Here is a 21,190-nt window from a genome sequence, read left to right as displayed (position 1 = left end):
AGCCAGCACCTGCAAAGGACGGGGAGAAGAGGGACAGAAATGGTGATCCTGGGCCTCACATGAGGCGATGGTTAAGAAAGGTGGTCCAGAGCATGAGTGAGGAGCAACAGGGGCCAAGCCCCTGACAAAAGGAGTGGAGAGAAAGGAAGGGGAGGGCACAGAGAGACAGGTCAGAGCTGTCTGGGAAAGGGAGAAAAGAAGGCAATGGAGCCACCGGAAAAAAGGCAAGAGACAGAACTGGCAGGGAAAACATCAAGGCAAAGACCAGAGAGGAGCCAGCAGGTCACAGGAAAGGAGGAACTCTGAGACTGGAGAGTGTGTAAGGGGGATAGCACACGGGCTGCACAGTGCCTCTCCCCAGCCTGAGGATGGGAAAGGTGGGCTCAGGGCAGCCAGGCCAGCCCCCGAGCCTTGTGCTGTGGCACGTGTTTTGGGGGACTCTGGGCATGTCCTGATCTTCAGGTGCTTCTCATCAGATGTGATGGGCTAAACTGGCCCCCAAATTTTATAAAGTTATTGAGAAACAAACCCAGCTCTGGAAGTTACAGCTACACTTGATCTTGAACAGGGGCTGTGAGACCTGGGCAGATGAGACATCAGGAGCTGTCCAGAGCCCATGGTCCCAATGCAGCCACCAACACCTCCAGGGAGGCTAGGTCAGACACACACAGCACACGCGCGTGCACACACACACACACATACACACACCCCATTACAGATGGGCAAGCCAAGTCATGACATGCACCTGTGTCCAAACTCCAACCCAAGGGTTCAGGTCCAGGTCCCCCAGCTCATTAGCTCGGATCAGGTACAGTGCCCAGGGCTGCAGAGACATAAACAACCTGAAGGAATGCATCCTCTCAGTGAGATTAAAGTCCTTCCGGCTCACACTTACAGCTGGGGATGGCAGAACCTTGAGCACACACTTGTTCTACTTGTCACCTACACACACAGAGGGTGAGAGCGATGTAGGCCAGGGACAGCCCTGCTGGCTGTTCTCCTTTGTGCTGTGGTTGCATCTCATGCCACTGGTCCCCTGGGTAGCCACACTTACCACTGAAATGCAATAAGCCATTTTGATAATGACTCAAAACAGAAACAACCAAAACAGCAACATTAATACAAAGATATATTCCATAAAAGAGTTTGGCAGTCAAAGAGAAGCATCACGCTTCCTAAAAACACAGGCATTCTTCTTCCTCTAGTCTACAGAGAATTGTAAAAAAAAAAAAAAAAAAAAAATGTAACATCGTCATCATCATCATCATCATCATCATCATCACCACCATCATCATCATCATCATCATCATCAACAACAAACATCCACCAGTATCACCAGAATATACCACACTAGATGTTTACGGCCATGGTGGCAGGTGACTGAAGTAGCACTGGATCCCTGAACAGTGAGGACAGACAGATACGAGCTAGGGAGAAGCATGAGAGCAGCCCAGCCGAAGATAAGACACACATGTCCCAGCTCTGTGTGTAGGTGACCATTACAAGCCAGTATAAGCCAGACTTCATCTCCAACAAGCCCCGGAATAGCCCTGAGGGGAAGGGTATTCACAGGGGCCACAGACACCACAGGGGAGGGGCCCCCAGTCACACACTGCTCCAGGAAGAGCGTGGCAGGTACAGGTCTCCAGTAGCCATCTGGAGCTGGGGTTCTTTAGGCGTACTGTAGGGAGGGGCAGGGCTGGGATTTAAATTCTGGGTGACAATTTCAGTAGCACCAAGACCAGAAAACAGTGAGGACAAGCGGGGAGGGGGTGAGAGGGGTGTTTGGGAGAGGGTGTGTGGAGGCTGGGAGAAGCGATGGGGGGCAAGGGGTGCCTGGTTCTTGAGACTCTTGAGGAAGTGAAAGGGATGCTTCAGTCCTGGACACCAATACGGCTGCTGGGGTGGGGAGAGAGTGGGACAGAAGTACAGTGTGGGAACATCCTTACCCCTATAAATAAACTATTTACACTCTTGAAGATCCTCGAGAGCCAGCTCTCATCTCAGCAGAGAACCAGGTCCCCAGCCCTGCACTCCTGTGGGCCCTGGACCATAATGCTAGGAGATGGGAGGTTGTTCTGTCTGGGGAAGAGGCAGAGGCTGGCACATGCCCACAGCACCCATCATGCTCAGGCCCGGGTCAGGCTTACTTCACTAGAACATGGCTGGGGCTCCTGTACAGACACTACGGGCACCCTGCATCCACCAGGCCCCCCTCCCTCTCCTAGGGGCAGTCCCTGTGCTGTCTGACCTGATGGAGACAGAGCCCTATCCTCCTGGATGTGGGTGCCCCCCAGGCTAGCCCACTGCCCACAGTCTGGAGTCAGGGGTGGGGCAGCTGCTCTCCGACTCAAGCTCTCCCAGCAGCCTGTCTGTCTGTCCTCAGCCACCACCCCATGGAAAAACCTGTTCTCTAGCTTGGGGTACACCCTGGAAAGAGGGGGTGCCATCTCAAGTCTGGGCGTGTATGAAGGAGCCCTCAGTCTTCAGCACCAGCAGACAGAAACAGAGAGGTCAGGTCACGCTGATGCTGAAGACAGGGCGCTGGCTCTGCGTAGTGCTGGCGGCGTCCCTCCGTGGGACATTCAGGTGGAGGACAGCGGAGACCTTGGCCTCCACGACAGCATGGCTCAGCTCTGCTTGCTCCACTTGGCGCCTCAGAAGTGATGGCCTGCCTTCACCGCCTCAATGTCTGAGATCAGGGTCCTCGCCAGGAAGATGCCAAATATCTGAAATCAAACCAGCATTCTCAGCCCATTCCCCCACATCCCGCCACCACATCCTTCCACAGGGGAAAGCTGGCTTTCAGTGGGTGACAGCCTAGATCGGCAAAGGCGGTCATAAAGCACAGTGGCCAAAGGGGTCCCCTGTAAAAGGAAAGACCACCAAGAGGCCCAGCTGGGGTGCTGGGGGTCAGGAAAACGTCCTGAGGCAATGGCCTGACCTGAGCTCCAGCTGACTGGAAGTATCGTCTTCCATTCTGTAGCTGGATTCCTCCTAAATCCTGCCACTTCCACCACGCACCAGGGCACAGCCACCCCAGTGCAGCCGCTCTGACCTCCAGTCAGGTGACATGCTCTCAGGCAGCTTCTGGGACCCCAGAAGGGATCACACCCTTCCAGCCTCCCTTCAAAGAATGAGCCTCGAGGAGAGAGGAGTTGGAGCTGGTCCCCATACCCACTATGGGCACCCCGTGCTCCGGAAGCACAGAGAGCCTCGGGCTACCAGTTTCCTGTCACACTGCCCCGTTCTGGACAAGGCTTCTGTGAGCATTTGGGTCCCCTGGGCCATACCTGCAGCAGTGAGATGGCAATGAAGACACCAGCCACAATGTAAATATTCCTCGGGAGCCAGCCCTCCAGCGCCTGGATGCAACCTTTCGTGAAGATGAACTCATCCCACTTGCTCTTCAGCTGTGAGGAGACATCAGAGTCCTGAGCCTGTGCACTCAGGGGTTCCCCACCCTATGGCCTACAAAGAAGCTCTCTGTCAACTACCTGTCATCCTAGTTACTCATAAGCCTGAGATCTGAGGATCACACTTCGAAGCCAGCCTTGGGCAGTGAAGTCCACAAGACTCTAATCTCCAATGAACCACCAAAAAGCCAGAAATGGAGCTGTGGCTCAAGTGGTGGAACACTAGCCTTGAGCAAAAAAAAAACCTCAGGGACAGCACCCAGGCTACGAGTTCAAGCCCCAGTACCAGCGCATGTGCGCACGTGCACATGCGTGTGTACACACACACACTGAAGTGAAATGAAAGCTCCTGTATGGGCAGAGCTGAGGACAAAGTGCTCTCCAGGAAGGACAAAAGCCCTGGTCTCCATGTGAGAGCAGGCTGCCATCTGGTCACCCATTAAACCAAAGGCTCCCAGACTCAAAAGGCAACTTGCTCAAGACCCTCCAAGCTCATGCCTGGAGCCTCAGGGAAGGCCTGAGGGCTTGGAGCAGGAAGAACAATTGGGAGAAGATGTTCTGATTGCTGGCGAAGGAGCTGGTAGAGGAAGAAGCAGTAGATCCTTGAGGTGTGCCTGCCACAAGGGAAGCTGGGCTCCATGAGTGAGAGCCGGCAGGCAGTGGCCATCAGCTAGCTAGCAACTTCCAATGCCCCTCCCCTTGGGGAATGGCGACATGCATGGGCACCTTGTCCAGCATGCATGCCAGCCTCACCTACACCCACGCAAGCCACCAGCCTCAGCCCCCTCTCCTATCAATCCCTCCACACCAAGAGAGATGGAGCAGGACATTATGGGATGCCCTGTGCTGCTGCCCTCTCCTCATTCATATACTAAGTCCTATCCCCGGTACCTCAGAATACGAATATATAGATAACTTCTCCCGTGTCTTCGCATGGCCTTCTCAAGACCCTCCCCCATCCCAGTCATCCATTACCAAAAGCCACTAGAGCAAAGGCTGGGTGGGGTGTGGGTGCCCATGTCTCTGGGAGTGGCTTCTCTTCACATTCAGGCTCATTGGTGCCCCCTGTATCCCAGAGGACATCCTGCCTCTGCAGGCCAGCGTTCCTCCTGCTACCACCATCTCCACGTGGAAGAAGGACAGGCCACACATTGCTACCTGTGGCTCGTCCTGCACCCTTGGTAACAGACCTGCTGAGACTCCATGGAGCCCCCAGGTACAGTTCTTGGTTCCAGGCAACTCCATACCACCTCTTGTAGGACGACGGTCCTAGAATACACTCAGGTCTGGAATACACCCACCACAGTTCCCAAGGGTCCTGCCACCAACTCATGAAGCACCCACATGTGCCCCATGCAGCTCACCCCCAGCTCCCACATCTTCAGAACCAACTGCCCCACCCACCTTGGTCCTCCTACTCCCTACTGCAAATGTCACCTTGGCTAAAGCAGGAAGCTAGACTACAGGGAACAAAACTTAACTGTCATCCTACAGCTCCCTTTAAGTCATGTATGCCGGGGTTCTCACCTGAATCCTGACGTCGTAGCCACACTGTGTGTTCACAACTTTTTGCTGAGGGAAAAACAAGAAAAGTGGTCAATTTTGTTCTTGCTAATGGCTGATGGTTGAAAGTTCTAGAGAAGTGACAACCTCGCACCAGCAAACACCTGAGGAAATCTCATCACAGTTCACATCCTCAGGCTGGGATAGGTTGGCCATGTGTAGAACTAGAGTAAATATGTCAGCCATCTCTGCACTCATTTTCTATAGCAAGAGAGAAGGGCAATGCATAAATCAGCAGACATAGCTGTATTTTCAGTGCATGCTAAACATGCACTCTACCCTCTGTTATTACTCCTAACCCCATAAACCTTTACTCTTACTAAGTTAATTGTCTCAGGATATTTTGTTGCAGTGATCCAAAGCTGAATACAACAACCACTTAGAATTAGCTAAAAGCATCTTTGACTCATGGGTCATATAGAATAGCAAACCAGATTTGGGCCTTGAGCCACAGTTTGCCATTCTTTATGGTAGGCAATAAAAGATGAAGTTGCTAAATGCAATGCTGACTCCACTGGTGTATTTCCCAGATACCTTTGGAAACCTCAGCCACCAGCTATGCAAACTGCAGCAAATCTAGCCTCAGATCCAGTGAGCAAAGCTGCCCAGGTGCTGGCCCACCTGCTCATGACCCACCTGCTCATGCAGATACTCAAGATCCTGGTGACCTAGCCCCAGCCAAGGAGGAACTGCACATAGACTTTGCAAAGGGCTCAGCTTTGTTTAAGCTCAATCCAGGCAAAACAGAACATGCCTTCAGTGGTCACCCCCAAAACTCAATTTCTGGAACCCCCCCAAACATGTGTCTTAGTGTAGGAATGAAACAAGGTGAAGAAAAGAAGAACAGAAAGCAATTATCCTCCTGGAGATGCTGTGCTCAGATGTAGTACGGTCGTGGTCCCTGTGTGCTTCTAAGCTCCAGGGACACAGGAGAACAGCCCGAGGGCTGTGACATGCAGGAACTCGGAGCTGTTAGAGGCCTGGGGCAGGGTGGAGAAAGCCTGCCAAATACCTTGCATCCTCAGGAAAAGGGGCATTCTGGGAGTCTGCAGGAGCCACGCGGGCTCCAAAGCTGACTTACTGCGGGGTCCGGCACACAGCAGGAGAAGGGCACCCCACACTTCTCGCGGCTGTAGCTGGCACCGCTGCAGTTGAAATAGACGTTGAGGTCCCAGTCCTCAGGGCCATATGCCCCACAGCACTGATTCTGCAAGCAGAGAAGTTGACACTTGTCAGGAGCTGGGTAAAGGCCAGAGAAACTGGGTATTAGTCTTGGCATGGCAGACGTGGGGCCCATAGAGATGACAGATGATGCCACTGGTAGCCCCTTAAGGAGGAAAGAGCAGCCATGACATCAAGGCTAACTCATCAGTGGCCCTGGCCTAGCAGAAGTCAGCTCAGCTCCAGACCCTGTTTAGTCAGAAGCCTTCCCTCCTTCCTGGACTCCTGGGAGCCACTTCACCCCGGTGAGGCACCTTCTGTGTGCTCCTCTCCTCCCCAGGGAACACCAAAGGGGTGGCAGAATGGAAACCGCTATGCTAGCTAGCCCTGGCTATCTTCCCTGCCTCTTTATGGGACAAGAGTCACGATTTGAGAGACTGACAACACAGCAACTCTTCCCACATGTGGGCCCCCCACTCTCCACCATCTGGTACAAATAATGTCCTCCCTGGTCCACACACAGGGAAAACCCCAAACAGGAGGAACATGGCCATGCTAAGAACATTACCCCAGAGCAGGTCCCACTCCTGCTCCTGCTCCTGGGGCCGACATTGCAAACGACTGCAGGGGCTGCCTTGGCTTTCTTCTTTCTGGTAAAATCCCACCTTCTCCAATTCCACTCCTCCACTGTGCCTTATGTCTTAATGACCCCCTAATATTGCAAACAAAGGAAGTTCTAGAATTTTCTGCATCCATCTGGAAATTGTTTATTTTCAGAAGGAAAGGAATCAGGCATGCACCCTGTCTATAATCCCAGCACTCAGAAGCAAAGACAAGAGGATCTAGAGTTTGAAGGTATTCTGGGAGATAAATGAGTTAAGAAAAATGAATAAAAAAAAAAAACGACAGTGTCCTTTAGGTATTGCAGAGGAAGCACTTGAACCAGAATGAGGAAGCCATTAGGCTGCCAGCCATGTGAGCATGAAACAGAAACAGTGACGCCAAACAGATAAAGATAAGGAAGACATGGGAAGACAGCTGTTATCTGGGGACAGACCCACACAGGTGAGGAGCCACAACGCAGGTGGACGCTTGGGTGATATAAATAAATGGCTTTTGCTGGGTTCTCTGATACACAAAATGAGGGCAACCAAGCAGTGGCTAAGAACAGCAGTGGGTTAGATTTACTTTCAGGGCCTCCTAGTTTGTTTTCTCCTTGGAACCAAGCATTCCATAGAAAAGGTCTTGCGGAAGCTGAGCTATCTGGCAGAATAAAGATCAAATGTGACGTCTCTGTGTGGGCCACGGTGGCAGGGCTTGGTTCCTCCCAGAGGACCGGGGTGGGGTGGCTGGGGTCCAACGCTCCAGGTGCACATGAAGGAGGGGAGCAGATGAACTGAGGGCCACAGGCCAGGGTTGCTTAGACAACCCCCTTCCCTGGGGACAATTCCAGAGAGGTCACAGCCCTCCACATGCGGAAGCTTCCTTCAGGCAACTTGCCCTTCTCAAACAGGAAGGGGAAAGCCCCCGCCCTCCAAAGGAAAGCACAGGAATAGCCTCAGACAGTAAGTCACGAGTCTGGAGGAAAGAACTCTGCCCACTCCCCACAACCTCCCCCGCCATGCCCAAGGTCCCAACTGGGAGTGTGGCTGACAATGTGGGGATTGAGCAAGCCTGGAAACAGCTGGGTCCCAAAAGGGATGGATGTGGAGGCCTGGGCTCCTGGGAATGGGTAGCCACCAGGACTTGCCTGCCTAGTGCAAATGGGGGAAGGCTAAAATGAGATGGAGCCTGGATCAGCACATCATGAGCCAGCACAACTGATATTCCATGGCCTCCCTGCTGTCTGCCATATTGGAGGCAGAAAAGCCACTGGGGAGGAAGGCCTTGTGTCCTCCCAGCCTTGGCTTGGGGCAGCCGAGTGGCCACCGGCAAGAAAACACATGCCCTACCAGGAGCCCACCATGGATGGCACTTACTGCTTTCTGCAGGGAGTCGATGAGGTTCTGCAGATCAATGTCATCCCGGTAGGATCTGATGTTGCTCTCGAAGAATTCCCGGAAGCGGTCCCTCACCCAGTCCTGGAACAGGAAGGCCAGCACGGCCACTGCAAGCTCCAAGAAGAAGATGAGCACGATGGCCCCACAGAACTGCAAGAGACAGGGATGGGTGTGGAGTCACATTTCCACTAGCCTAGCCCTGCCATGTACCCCATCCAACCCTGTGCCTCAGCCTGCTACACAGCCTGCGATGCAGGGACCCCTGGTGCCCAGCAACCCTTGCTGTTAGCCAGGGGACTGTGGGTAACAGGGCATGCATGGCACTGCTGGGAAGGATGGAACGAGCCAAAGGATGATGTTCCAAAGAGAGCTATCCATCCCTAACGCTGAACCCTCCCTCACAAGAGGGCACCCTGCCATGGAGCACAGGCCCTCACTCTTCCTGATAGAGCCTCTGGTCGCACTACCGAACTACTTTCCATGCACAAGCAACCATCTGAGTTCCCAGAAATCTCATCTGTCACCTCCACTTTAGGGACAAGGAGACTAAGGCTCAACTCTACTTAGCTTGCCAGAGGTGAGCTAACTCACCCAGGCCCTGGCTCCCTAGCAGGGCTCTCTCCTGCTCAGGAGGTGCCAGCAACCCTCCACGTGTGAGTGCAGGGTGATCAGCCACGTGCAAACCTGCCTGGGACACCAGGTCATTCCTCAGCAGCCATCTTCAGCCACAGGTCAGCACGCCTCCTGTCCAGGCAGGGCCCGCCTCCCCATCAGAGCATGGCAAACCACGTGGCCACAGGAAGCAAAATGCTAAACATAGTTGGGAGGTTTTGTTTTGGTTTGTCTTTTAGGGGTGTTTTTGTTATTGTATGTTTGTTTGCAGGGCTAAGGATCAAAATGCTGGGCCATGAGCAAGCACTCTACAGATAGCTATCCCAGCCCTATTGGGTTGTTTTTTAGACAGGGTCTCACTATGTAATCCAGGCTTGCTCCCAACTCTCCATTCTCCTGCCTCTACTTTCTGTGTAGCTAGGGCTCTAAGTATGTGTGCCAGGCTTAAAATCAGTATTTTTAAGAGGAGGGATTTTAAAAAACACCCATGGAAATATACATATTTTTCTTATTAAACTAAGGACCTAATAAACTCAACAAATAATAGATTTAAAATAATAGTGTGTTTTCCCCACCAGGTGGCATTTAATTTTAACTATATATATTTAAAAATGGATTTGTTTCTAAATATAAAACTAAACTCTTAGTAACTGGCAGTTCTGCCAGAAAATTAAGGATTCTGCATTGCATAGCCAAAAGATTCACATGCCCTGGAGAAGGGAAATGATTTCTTAATGAAATTGGCAACATCTTTTGATCTTAGCCAGGAAGGACAAAGGTGAAAAACAGACTAACAATTCTTTCAGAACTTCTAGGCTGAGATAAAAGACAGAGGAGGGGAGGAGGGGACCTGCACACACAGCAGAACAGTGCCCCTCTACACACACCAGGGGATGAAAACCAGTGGGGTCCTAGTGCTCCTGGGTGAAGAGCCAGCTCAGCAAGGCCTATGGCCCAAGTCTCACCTTCAGTGAGGCTGCCCCTGCCTCCACTGCTGGACTAGGTCCCGCAAAGGCCTGACCAGCAGAGCCCACCCCTCTACCCCATCACCTCTACCCTTCCTGTGCCCCACCCAGATGTGGGGTACTCACAAACTTGAGCAAGCAGATGTTCTCCCGAAGGGCCCCCACACAGCCAGCGAATCCCAGTGTGAACATCACCACGCCCACCATCAGGACCAGCACCACAGGGTCGATTCCATGAAGCCGGGTTACTTTGGTGAGGTCGGACAGCACACCCTAGAAGGATCAGAGAAAGCAGGGCAGCCTCAGCCTTGAAGGGGAGTCAAGGGACCAGTGATGTGGGTGGGGGGTAATCAGGTCTGAGGCCTCCCAAGGCTCTGTCCTATCATTAAGAGCCAGGCTGCAGTGGGACCCTGCCCCTCCCCATCTGCCCAGCATCCTTGGCCACCTCAACCCTCACATGAAGTTCCTGCCAGGAAGCTCCCCCCACCGCCCCCCGCCCACGGTGTGGCCTACAGGAAGCCTCTGCAAGGCCCAGGAAGGGGGAAGGCCTGGGGAAGGGAGAGAGCAAAGGGAGTCCTGTGGCCAAACTGGCCAAAAGCAGCTTCACAATGAGCACTCTGGTGGGAAATACTCCCAGCAGGATAGGTGAAGACTGGTAGAAGTGTCTGGTATTGTTGGCACTGTCTCTTATTACATTTGTCGTTGAGCACCTAGAAGGTGGCTGGAGATACTGAAGAACAGAATTCTCATTTGTATTTAATTTCAATTCATTTAAATACAAATAGTCATGTGTGGCTGGTGGAAGCCATATGGAGAAGTTCTTGGGGATCTAAACAGGGAAGGAGAAAAGAGCAGGCCGCCAGACAAGCTATGCAGCCAGCTCCAGACAGAGCTTGGCCCAGTCAGGATGCTGCAGTCCCTGAAGCAGCCACACGGTGGCACTGTGAGTCACAGTTTGCATCCATTTCTGGGTCACTGGGACAAAGGGACACTCTGCCTTCCAGATGCTATTTAGGGGTTCGCAGACCACCTTGAAGGTGCCCAAACACAAAGATAGATCTTACATGGTCCATAAAGGCTACAACCGTAAAGGCCACACACCTAAGTGTTCCTGGAAGCTAACGAAGTTTATGCTGAAGGAACAGGGCCATGGGCCTAGGACCCTACACCAGGCTTCCATTTCCCCTAGCCCTTGCTCTGTCCTCTTCCCTCCCAGTAAGTATTTGGCTCCTCATCACCTCCCCAGAACAAACCTCCCACAGGACAAAGAAGGCCCCAGGGCTCCGCCTGGCCCCTGGCTGATCTCCCCAGGAATACCAACTGTCCCTTGTCCTTCTGCATAGTATGAGCCTAGTCTCCCTTCCTCACATCTCCTAGGCTGGGCTAGAAATCCATAGATGTCTAAAGACCTGTCCTACCCACTAGGCTCCCTGCTCTCAGGGCTTCCTTCTCTGGGCTAGGACAAGTGCCTCAGAAGTAAGCACACCTGTTTGCTCCCAAGTCACAAATGGGGAGCGTGGCAGGGGAGCCCAGGAGCACTGGGGCTCTCCTTGCTCACATATCCAAAATCCCCCCAAAGCCTAACTGGCCTAGCATTGGCCACAGCAGTACAGCCCTACTGCCAGGAGTAGAGTCAGCCTCAAGGGCAGGGTCTACAAAGATTAACAACCAAGCCCCACTACACCACAAATGCTTGTTGTCAGGGAATGGACTAGACGAGGAGGCATGTGGAATGGATCTGCCTGAAAACTGGGGCCTGTTATGGGTCCCACTTACCTTTTCACTCCACGCCCACAGCCCAACTCCGAGGAAGACAACTCCAGCCAACTAAGCAGGGGCAGTGGAAAGAGAAAAGGAGCAAGGAAAGAAAAGTTAGGTCAAAAATCTGCATATGAACACAAACATGCTTCTTAGAGCAAAACCCACATGCTAGTCAGAGATGCTCTTGGCTCGGGTCCAATATGGCCTCCTGGTGCTGCTGATGACAGGAGCTCTCTACCCTAAGAAAAGGAGGTTACGTCTCTGCAGATAACAGCATCTACCTTTTCTGAATGTCTGACAAGCTCTTTCAACCCCCAGGTGTCCCATAACCAAGAGAGGAGGAGGTAGAACCCAGTAGAGTGAGACACCAGGTGTGTCTAATTTCTTCCCCATTCTGGAATGCCCAGGATGAGTATGCTTACACAATCTTTGGCGTGTAAGACACAGGTGAGGAGTGACACAGGACCAGGCCAGTTAGGAGCACAAACCAGCACTACAGCACTACAGGCCTAAACTACAGAGAAGCAGCTACCGTGCCCATCACTGGCCAGGGCAGGGCATCCTCCCATGTCCCTTACATGGGGCTCACATGGACTTAGAAATGCTGGGTTGTAAGTAATGAAATAAGTGAGCCTGCCCTGGCCAGGTGCTGGTGGCTCACGCCTGTCATCCTAGCTACTCAGGAGGCTGAGATCTGAGGACTGCAGTCCAAAGCCAGGCCCAGCAGCAAAGTCTATGAGACCCTTATCTCTAATTAAGCATCCAAAAGGAAGCTGGAAGTGGAGCTGTGGTTCAAATAGTAAAGTGCTAGCCTTGAACAAAAAAGCTCAGGGACAGTGCCCAGGCCCTAAGTTCAAGACCCAGGACCAGCACCAGAAAAAAATTAAATTTAATTAAAAAAAAAAAGTCTGACCTAAACAATGAGTTTATTCAGAAGAAGAGTGTCCCCAGGCCCCTCCCGCCTTTGCAGAACCCATTAGGGCTAAACGACCCAAATGTACCAGGCAGGCTCCTAAAGCAGGGAGTTTTAAATACAACATGTGGTGGACAAGTCAAGCTGCCTCCTATTTTTGTGCTAACCACTTTACACCTTGCAGGCATCTCAGGATAAATAATGGAGCCAGGTCTCCCCAAGAATGTCAACTCCCTTCAGTGTGTTCTTCAGCTGTAAGTTGCCTCTGCTCGTTTTATTCAGTATTAGACTCTGCTGGCTGGAATGGGAAGTCAAAGCTCTTTCAATGATAGCCTTGGGAGGTACCACCGCTTCGAGATCACAGATCACTTTCAGAAAGTGCACACAAACTTGAGATTTTTGTCTAGTTGTCGAGTGTTCCCAGCTTCCCATGGTTGATGTGGGGCATAGCGACTGGCCCCGCCTGTCCGCGCCCCGGAGGTGTGTGGCTGTTGTGCCTCGGGAGTGAGGCCCTGAAGAGCCCCGCCTGCCTCAGTCCCTGGGGGCGTGCTTGCTTGCACCGCCTCCTGGAAGAGGGATCCCGGTTAGCCCTGCCTGCCTTCTGGGTCCCTGGAAAAGCGGCTCTAGCTGGCCACGCCTCCCAGCCTTAAGACCATGTGCAGCAAGATGGCTGCCGGCAGTAACCTGGGGGCAGTCCTGCTAGTACTTAGGCCGCCCCTTAGGGAGGTCCCATGGCCTTCCGCCCTTGACTGACAGCTTGGACCGCCAATCATCGCCCCTGGCTAGGTATGTTACACCCTCCTCTTCCTGCTGCCATTGCCCATACTTAAGATCGGGTCCGCCCCACTAAAACTGAGAGCAGTCTTGAACTTCTCCCGAGTCGTCTGATTGTCGGTTGGGCTGGGTGCGGACGACTCGTGGCTTGTTACCTATTCTGGGTTCACACTCAGCAGGGTGCGCTTCCTTGCCTCTCCCACTGGTTGGGAGAGCACCCGGGGTGCAGGGACCCCTGCAGTTGAACCTCACAGTGCTCTGTGAACCCCACTGAAGAGGTTCTGTCAGGACTCGAGTCACTGGAATTTTCAAAGCGCAACAACAGTAAGGCCCAGGGAGACTTAAGGCCAAAATAGTGGGTGTCAAGGAGCAGGGCTCCATCCCAAACCCCACTTCATTTGCTAACCCACTCCTCAATTAACACTGGCCACACAGGCACAAATTTGACAGACCCACCTTCGTTCTTTCTACCACCCCCACAGCACCACAACTTCCTGCTGCTAAGCTCCCATTTTTCTCCATCAGAGCATGAACTCCTACTCCCTCTCAAGAGCTGACTATGGCATGGAACCATTCCTCAAGGCTCCCCAAAGACTTCACTGCTCTCTTGCAAAAGCTGGAAGCCAGTTTCTCATCTTATCTGACCTCAGTGATGACCACTTCATGGACACACCTAGCTTCAGGCACACATTCAACATTGCCTTGTCCCAGCCTGCTCTTCCTCCTCTTCTAGACTGTACTACTGTGAGGCTGGTGAGCCTCACAGCTCAGTCCTAGGCCCTTTATCCTCTAAATAAAACCAATTTCCCGAGGCTCACCATTACTGTCTGTACTCTACTGACTTGCAGAACCAGATCTGCAGCTCCAGCCACTCCCCTGCATCTCACACCCTAAACGCTCTCTGGCTTGTCCATCTGTGATACAGCTAATGAAATTCCCATGTGACCAGGCCCCAGTGGAGCCTTGATCTCCTGGGCCTCACCCTGCTCCTCTCCATTTATTAGATAATAACACCCTGTCTGCCTACTCTGTTAAGAGGCGCTTCCTTCCCTGCCGCCCCGCCTTCAACCCCTAGGTTTGTCTACTGGTCCTTCAAAGCTTCCACCTCTCCTTAAGTGATCCTGATCTGCTTGGGTTACATCCTGTAAGGCACCTGTGAGCCTCCAGAACCCTTAAAAACAACAACAACAACAACAGTGGTCCTTGAAGGAGACTCCATCCCCTCACAGTGGATAGAAACTTTCTCATACCCACAATTTTCATGTAGCCCCCATATTTTCCCATATACTTTTAAACATCTCTGGATTACTTGTAATGATGTATGCAATGTAAATACTACCTAAGTAGTGACATTGTGTTGTTTAGGAAACAATGTGTTGTTGTTTTTTTTGAAGCTGCCCTGTTCAGTATAAAGTTTATTGATTTTGTTTCAGGTTTTGTTTTTTAGTATTCTATTTATCCACAGTTGGCTGAACGTGCAATGCAGAACGTTGAAGATTTCCCTTCACATCTAGAATAAAATTCAAAGGCAATGCAGCCAGGCTGTGGCTCCAACCTCCCTCCCCAGCCACAAAGGCTGTTCTGCTCCCCTCAAGTGATAACAACTTCCCAGGAACTCCTCTAGATAAACACTGAGATGAGGAGCAGCCAGGCCACATCTGACATGTGGGACTCCTAACTCTGCATACCTTTCTCACCATCTTTCTCACTACCTTGCCCCCAGTTCTCTCTATTTAACCTAAGGCCAGTGTCTGCACTCCAGAACACAGTTGAAGATGGCTGAGGGTGTACTGAACTGCTGTCTTCTGGTTGCTGCTGCATAACAGATCTCTCCCTTCCCTTCACCCTGTCTCTTTATTTGGCATATGGGGGGATATGTGTCTAGACCTGCTATATGGGAATCCTGGAGTTTTAAATTCATCCCGGTTCCAGAACGTGACACTCTTCCCTTGGTTAGACTATCCTCCATCCACACTGGTACCTGCCCCCCTCCCACTTCATTCAGGTTTCCAATTGCACTTCTGTAGAGTAGCCTCCCTTTACATCCAGGTGGAAGGAGCCCATCCCTCCAGGCCTCCTTCTGCTTGACTCTCCTCACAGCACTGAACTAGCCACTTTAGAGTTTTCCTATGGCTCTTCCCTGCCAAGACCTAGGGGCACAGATGCCTGGTTCCAGGTTGTATCCTAACAACCAGGAAAGGGACCTGGCACCAAGGAGACATAGAAGAAGCCCTCATAATATCTTCACCAGGGCTGCAGATGGGTGATCACAACCTGCCCCAGGTCCCACTGGGCCCCACACGGGACTGTCAGGCTAGCTAGTATAGGGGCAAAACAGGGCTTGAGGCCATCCCAACAGACATTCCAGGCCTGTCCAACTGCTCTCCTCACCAGTCCACTTGGCCTCCGCACCAAGATGACGATGAGTGAAGGCTACCTTGCAACACCCAATGGCTACGCTGAACTGCAGTTGTAATCCTTCCCCTAGGTGACTAGAGACATAGGAAGTTTGCTCTGCCAAAGCTCACAAAGCCAAGTCCCCGAGAAGACCCTCCTGTCATCAAGACAGAAGCAGAGGAGCACTGTGCTGTGCAGAAGCAGGCGGGCTCCCATTCACGCTTCTTCCAGTCACTACCCCAGACACATGCTCACTGCTCCCCAATCCCCCTAAAACCCCTTCACCAGGTCAGACCTCAGGTGCACCTCAGTTCTCTCCTCACATTACTGAGCCTTACTCATGTTTTTATTCCCTCTTTTTTTTTTAAAGGAAGAATTAAAATGAACTCACTTCACAAAGACAAGAGCTTGGGGGAAGGGGGCTGTCACATGTCAGATCGTGAGTTCAAAGAAGGAAGTTTAGGAAGCAATGATCATTTTAGAGACAAGGAAACCAGAGAGGGTAAATGACCTACCTGGGTGACCACATAACAAACCCAGGGCACCTGCCAGCTGTGGCCCCCTACAGCTCTTCCCCTACAGCCAATGACCCATGGAGCCAGGCAGAGCCACCCTCCCTAGCTACTACCATCTAAGACCATTTCTCTGCTGGTACCCTCCAGCCTCTTTGGCCAAAAGGCTAAAGATCTAATTGAATTACCTCCTGAAAAGGGGGCTTTTCCCTGGGTGAAGCCCAAAGGCCAGCCATCCTTGCCTGCTAGCTGAGACCATCAGGCACTTCATTATACTGCTGTGGTCACCAGGACAAGCAGCCTCACCCTTTCTTGCTAGTGATAAACTCCATAATACTAGTCTGATCACCCTCATGTTTCAGAGATACCCAGCTATCTGTCCAATTTCACACAGTCTAAGAACCAAATCCAGATGTCGCTGATCCTGACAAAATGTTATTTCATAGCCTACACAGCAGCCCACACAGCCACCCAAAATGAAGAAGAGCAAAGGGAAACCTAAACCTTCCACTCTAGGGGTAGTCACCCAGGAGCCCAGGGGAGTATGAGTTCCAGGGGCCTCTAGGCTATCGGACTCAACAATGACTCATATCACCAGGTAGAGAGGAGGCCCACATTGAAAGAGTTCGTGTCCCAAGCAGAGCATAGATAGAAAAGGAGCAAGGCCTCTTTCGGAACCACTGTAAAGGTTCAAAACTGACCTACTCACCATAACCAAAGACTCCTACAACACAGGCAAGATTTTCCACCCAAAGCACTCTGGGCTGGCCTAGCCAACCTTTGTCCTAAAGATGAAAAGGAAATATCCCCACATGAACAAGCCTAAGTAGGAACAAGTCCCAATGCAAATCTGACCACTAAGGAAGGCCCTGCTGGTTTATAAGAAAGAGCTCCAACTCCAAGCAAATCAAAAGCAGCCTCACACCCAAAATGCAATGGTGTGGCACTTTACTTCATTTGAGTGTATGTGAAAGCACTTGGGCAACTCCTGCAGGACCCAGAGGCCTTTCCTCAACAAGTTCAAGAAGCAAAAGGGCAACACTTTTGGGTCCAGCCCTCCGATCTCTTACTTCTTGCACAATCCCCTGCTGACTCAGGTGGAGAGTTACAGAACAACTTTCTTGGGCCTCCTTATCCGCACTTCAGAACTAACCAGAAGGAAACGCAAGAACAAACTACTAAATGCTGCCGTTCAGAGTGGGACTGGGCATGTGGCACAGGTGAACTACCCTAGGTCCACTCTCAGTAACTAAGTACAGGGCTTCAAGCAAGTCTAAGATCTTCCTAGACAACAGAGCTGGCCCTTCCTGGGTCATTGTAAGGCAGCAAGGATTGGGCAATTGTGTTTGCCCGGGGAAACAGAGAACCCAGCTGAGAAGCCCAGCTCGGCTGAGGTACAGGCAGAACAGAGGTTATGGGGTAACACCCAGCACTGCCACACTGAAGACACTGCTCCACCAGCAGAACTCCCAACTCCACCTGTGCTAAGACGAGATCATCCTTTGATGGGACTTCTGGAGACAAGTGGTGTAGAGTTCAGGGCAATGGGGCATTTGGAGCTTTCCCACAGAGGCAAAAAAAGAAGAACAAGGCAGAAATGAGGAAGCTAGCACCACAGCTCTGCCCCAAACACGCCCTGTGGCCTCGAGCAGCCATCTGTCTCTTATGGCTTTAGGAGTCTATCAGTGCAACAACAAAGGGCTGGAGCACCCACTGACTAAGCTTTTGCCACCCTAGGTCCTGCTAAAATAAGGAGACTGAATCTGACACCATCTCGGCTACATGGTGGATGACAGGGAATTGGGGATAACTGGCACCATCTTGCCTTCATGGTAGAGACAAGGAAGTTTAACCCTCAGGTGTTGAGTGTGCCTGAATCCTAGAGGTAGGAGCAAGGGACTTAGATGATAGGTCACTGGCCTGTCAGTCCTGTGCCTTAAACTCCCGAGACTCAGGTTCCTGTGAGCCTGCCCCGACCCTGACCCTATTTAGGCCCAGACCAGCTCAGATGCCATTAAGCCAAGTCTCATTGTGTCTCCTGCCTGTCCTCTGGTCACTGTGGTGTCCCACTTTAGCTCTCTACTGGAGTGGATCTGGTTTTTTGATATTGCTTTTCTGCTCTTTCTTTCCTTTCCTGCTCTCATGGCTCAGTTTCCTAACAGTGTTAAGTATATTCAAGGGGCTGAAGATCTTTGTGACAAGAGTCCACCTGCAGTCGCCAGGTCTCTAATAAAGACTCCCAATTTGACTTCTCAAAATGGGGCTTTCTCTATTTCTCTCAACTGAGTTCGCATACATCACTGTCAGATGGTAAGCCCAAGGTGAATCCAGGCCCGGTGAACTCACCGAACACTAGGGGCACTACAGACACTTGAAATGCCAACTATTCAACTGAATTTGGGTCCAGAAAGGCCACCAGAGGGCACAGACCCCTTATCCTAACCAGGCCCTGAGAATGGGTTCTGGAAAAAGGACGAGATAGCACTGGCATTAAGCAGCCCTGCCTCTCAATTTCGGAGATCTCCTGAGCTCTAAACCGAGCAGGAGCAGCCTTTCAAAGCAGTCCTACTGAAGAAGAGTGTGAGCCAAGCCATCTCCTAGTCAGAGTCTGGTAGGTCTAAGAGCTCAACTTCCCCATTACAAGCGAAGCAGGGTCCCAGGCAGGAGGCACTTTGCCCAGGGTCACAAAGCTATGATGAGCCAGCTTTTCCTCCCTTCCTCCCCTCCCTCTCTCCGGAAGGAAGGGTGGGAACCACCCTTCCAAGAACAAGAAGCTGCATGCATGCCCAGCCCTGCACTGCACCATTGGGGCCCAGAGCTAGGGCCCCCACAGCTGACTCTGGGAAGTCTGATAACCAGGCATCTAGGCCCAAGGCCCGCCCAGGAATGTGTCAGTCAAGGAGGTAGGTGGAGAGAGTAGAATCATCCACTGCAGACTACAGGCAGCACCCCAGGCAAGACAGAGGGGATCCCCACAACTGTCTGCCACCACTGGTACAGGTTAAATGAGTCACAGTGCGTAGAAACCCATGGGCCACATGGTAAACACTCTCAGGAATGCTGTCATTGTGGGAAGCCGCCACAGATAATGTGTAATGAATGAGGGGTGGCTGGGTTCCAATAAAACCTTATGTGCAAAACAGGCGGAAGCCCAGGTTTTGACCTGCAAGCCACAGTCTGCCATTCCAGCATTAAACTACAACTAAAGCCCAAAGACAGGATATCCTTTGGCCCTCGACATAAACTCCAAGCTAACCCTAAACTCTGGTCTCCATTGCTATGTTTAATATATTACTTTAAGCTGATGGTAATGGCTTAAACTGAAACTAACCCAAACAACACATTTCCATACTAAAATATCCCATACTTCATACTATTTGGGAAGAACACTTGGATGGAAAACTGTATCTAGCATCCAATCAAATGTTATTAAACAGAAAGGAATACCTATAAGGAAAGGAAAAATCAGTAAATAGGGGTGTCACAGGAGAGACAGAGAGGAGATTAGCAAACAAAAGGAATCTAAAGGAAAATATAAACATGATGAGAAGTAGAAGATGTAAGAGAAACATAAATGGAACTAGAACTAGAAAACAGAATGCCAGAAATAAAATGCATTAGAAGTATTTAGCAGCCAATTAGACTCTAGAGAAGGAAAGGTCAGTGAGTCTGAAAACAATGCCACAAAATCTATATAAAGTGAGTGAAGCCAGGAGTCAATTTACTCCCAAAATACTATAAACTCACACACTTCAAAGGCTCAATGGGGCTGGGAATATGGCCTAGTGGCAAGAGTGCTTGCCTCGTATACATGAGGCCCTGGGTTCGATTCCTCAGCACCACATATACAGAAAACGGCCAGAAGTGACGCTGTGGCTCAAGTGGCAGAGTGCTAGCCTTGAGCAAAAAAGAAGCCAGGGACAGTGCTCAGGCCCTGAGTTCACGGCCTAGGACTGGCCAAAAAAAAAAAAAAGAAGAAAGGCTCAATGAACCTCACACAGAATAAACATGGAAAAAAAAAGGGAAAATAAAAAATCTTCCATTTTTTTAGAAGCTGGGGGGGAAACGCAAAATATTCTCCAACTAAGTAGAAAAGGAGAAATAACAAAAATAAAAGCAGCAATCAACGATACAAACTGGAAAGAGACCCTTGGTGATGGTTGCAAAAGAATGTGAACATACCTTGTGCCAATGAAGTGCACAGTTGAAAATGGTTACAATGACACCAGGTGCCAGTGGCTCACACTTGCAATGTTTGCTACTCAAGAGGCTGAGATTCAGAAGATCACAGATCAAAACTAGCCTGAGCAAAAATCCTTAAAACAATTTCGTAAACAGCCAGCAAAACAAAGAGCTGGAGGTATGGCTCAAGTGGCAGGGTGCCCACGAAGTAAGCAAGCCATGTAAGTGCAAGGCCCTGAGTTCAAACTTTAGTACCTTCCCCAAACAAAGTTACCATGACATAGAGTGCCAACCTTAAGAAAGAAAGAAAGAAAGAAAGAAAGAAAGAAAGAAAGAAAGAAAGAAAGAAAGAAAGAGAAAGAAAGAAAGAAAGTTACCATGACACATTTTCTTTGGTGTTTATTTTGCCACCATTTTTTAAAATAAAATATGAACATGACAATGGAATTAAAATCAATGGAGAAAATATCTAACTAAAAGTGAGACCAAATCAAGTCTAATTTACAGTAGGTGGGGTGGGGGTGGTCACACATTAGTTAACAAATAATTGTTGAGGGGGAAGGATGGAATGGATATTGCAGAAGGCACAGAGAAGTTTCTGAAGTGTTTTTCCTAAATGAGTATTCTTTTGTCCAAATTATGCCTCAATAGACATGGTTTTTAAAAACGGATCTCTGAAAATAAAAAAGCATCAGTTGGCTGGGAGTGAGGCACTCCCACGCAGGAGACCAGTCACGCTGGTAGACTATTGCTATGCTATGCACCAGTATGGGATGCAGAGTTACACGTGCATGCATGCACATGCGCAGGCACATTTACCCCAGGTAATGTCCCTTTTCAAGCATCCTGTAAACAGGGAACAGCCACCTCTCCCACCACCACCCCCCACCCCCCGGCACCTGGGTATAGCCAGGACATCCTTCCTCAGGGCTGA

General features: G+C 50.9%; 1 protein-coding gene across 1 annotated transcript in view; it reads right to left on the bottom strand.

Moving 5' to 3' along the window:
- Positions 1–1,112: 1,112 nt before the first annotated feature.
- Tspan14 (tetraspanin 14) overlaps positions 1,113–21,190 on the bottom strand; it is a 50,013-nt gene continuing 29,935 nt past the window's right edge. The window contains exons 3-9 of the mRNA XM_048339162.1: positions 11,494–11,544; positions 9,844–9,990; positions 8,120–8,290; positions 6,061–6,186; positions 4,944–4,988; positions 3,294–3,413; positions 1,113–2,729 (exon numbers count right to left, since the gene is read on the bottom strand). Of these exons, the coding sequence (XP_048195119.1) occupies positions 2,658–2,729; positions 3,294–3,413; positions 4,944–4,988; positions 6,061–6,186; positions 8,120–8,290; positions 9,844–9,990; positions 11,494–11,544 (732 nt within the window). The 3' untranslated portion in view covers positions 1,113–2,657. The remainder of the gene's footprint in view (positions 2,730–3,293; positions 3,414–4,943; positions 4,989–6,060; positions 6,187–8,119; positions 8,291–9,843; positions 9,991–11,493; positions 11,545–21,190) is intronic.

The sequence above is a fragment of the Perognathus longimembris genome, chromosome 2 (assembly GCF_023159225.1).
Source record: "Perognathus longimembris pacificus isolate PPM17 chromosome 2, ASM2315922v1, whole genome shotgun sequence".
Classification (NCBI taxonomy): Eukaryota; Metazoa; Chordata; class Mammalia; order Rodentia; family Heteromyidae; genus Perognathus; species Perognathus longimembris.
Note: the sequence above shows the minus strand (reverse complement) of the source record. Positions and strands in the feature narration are given on the sequence as shown.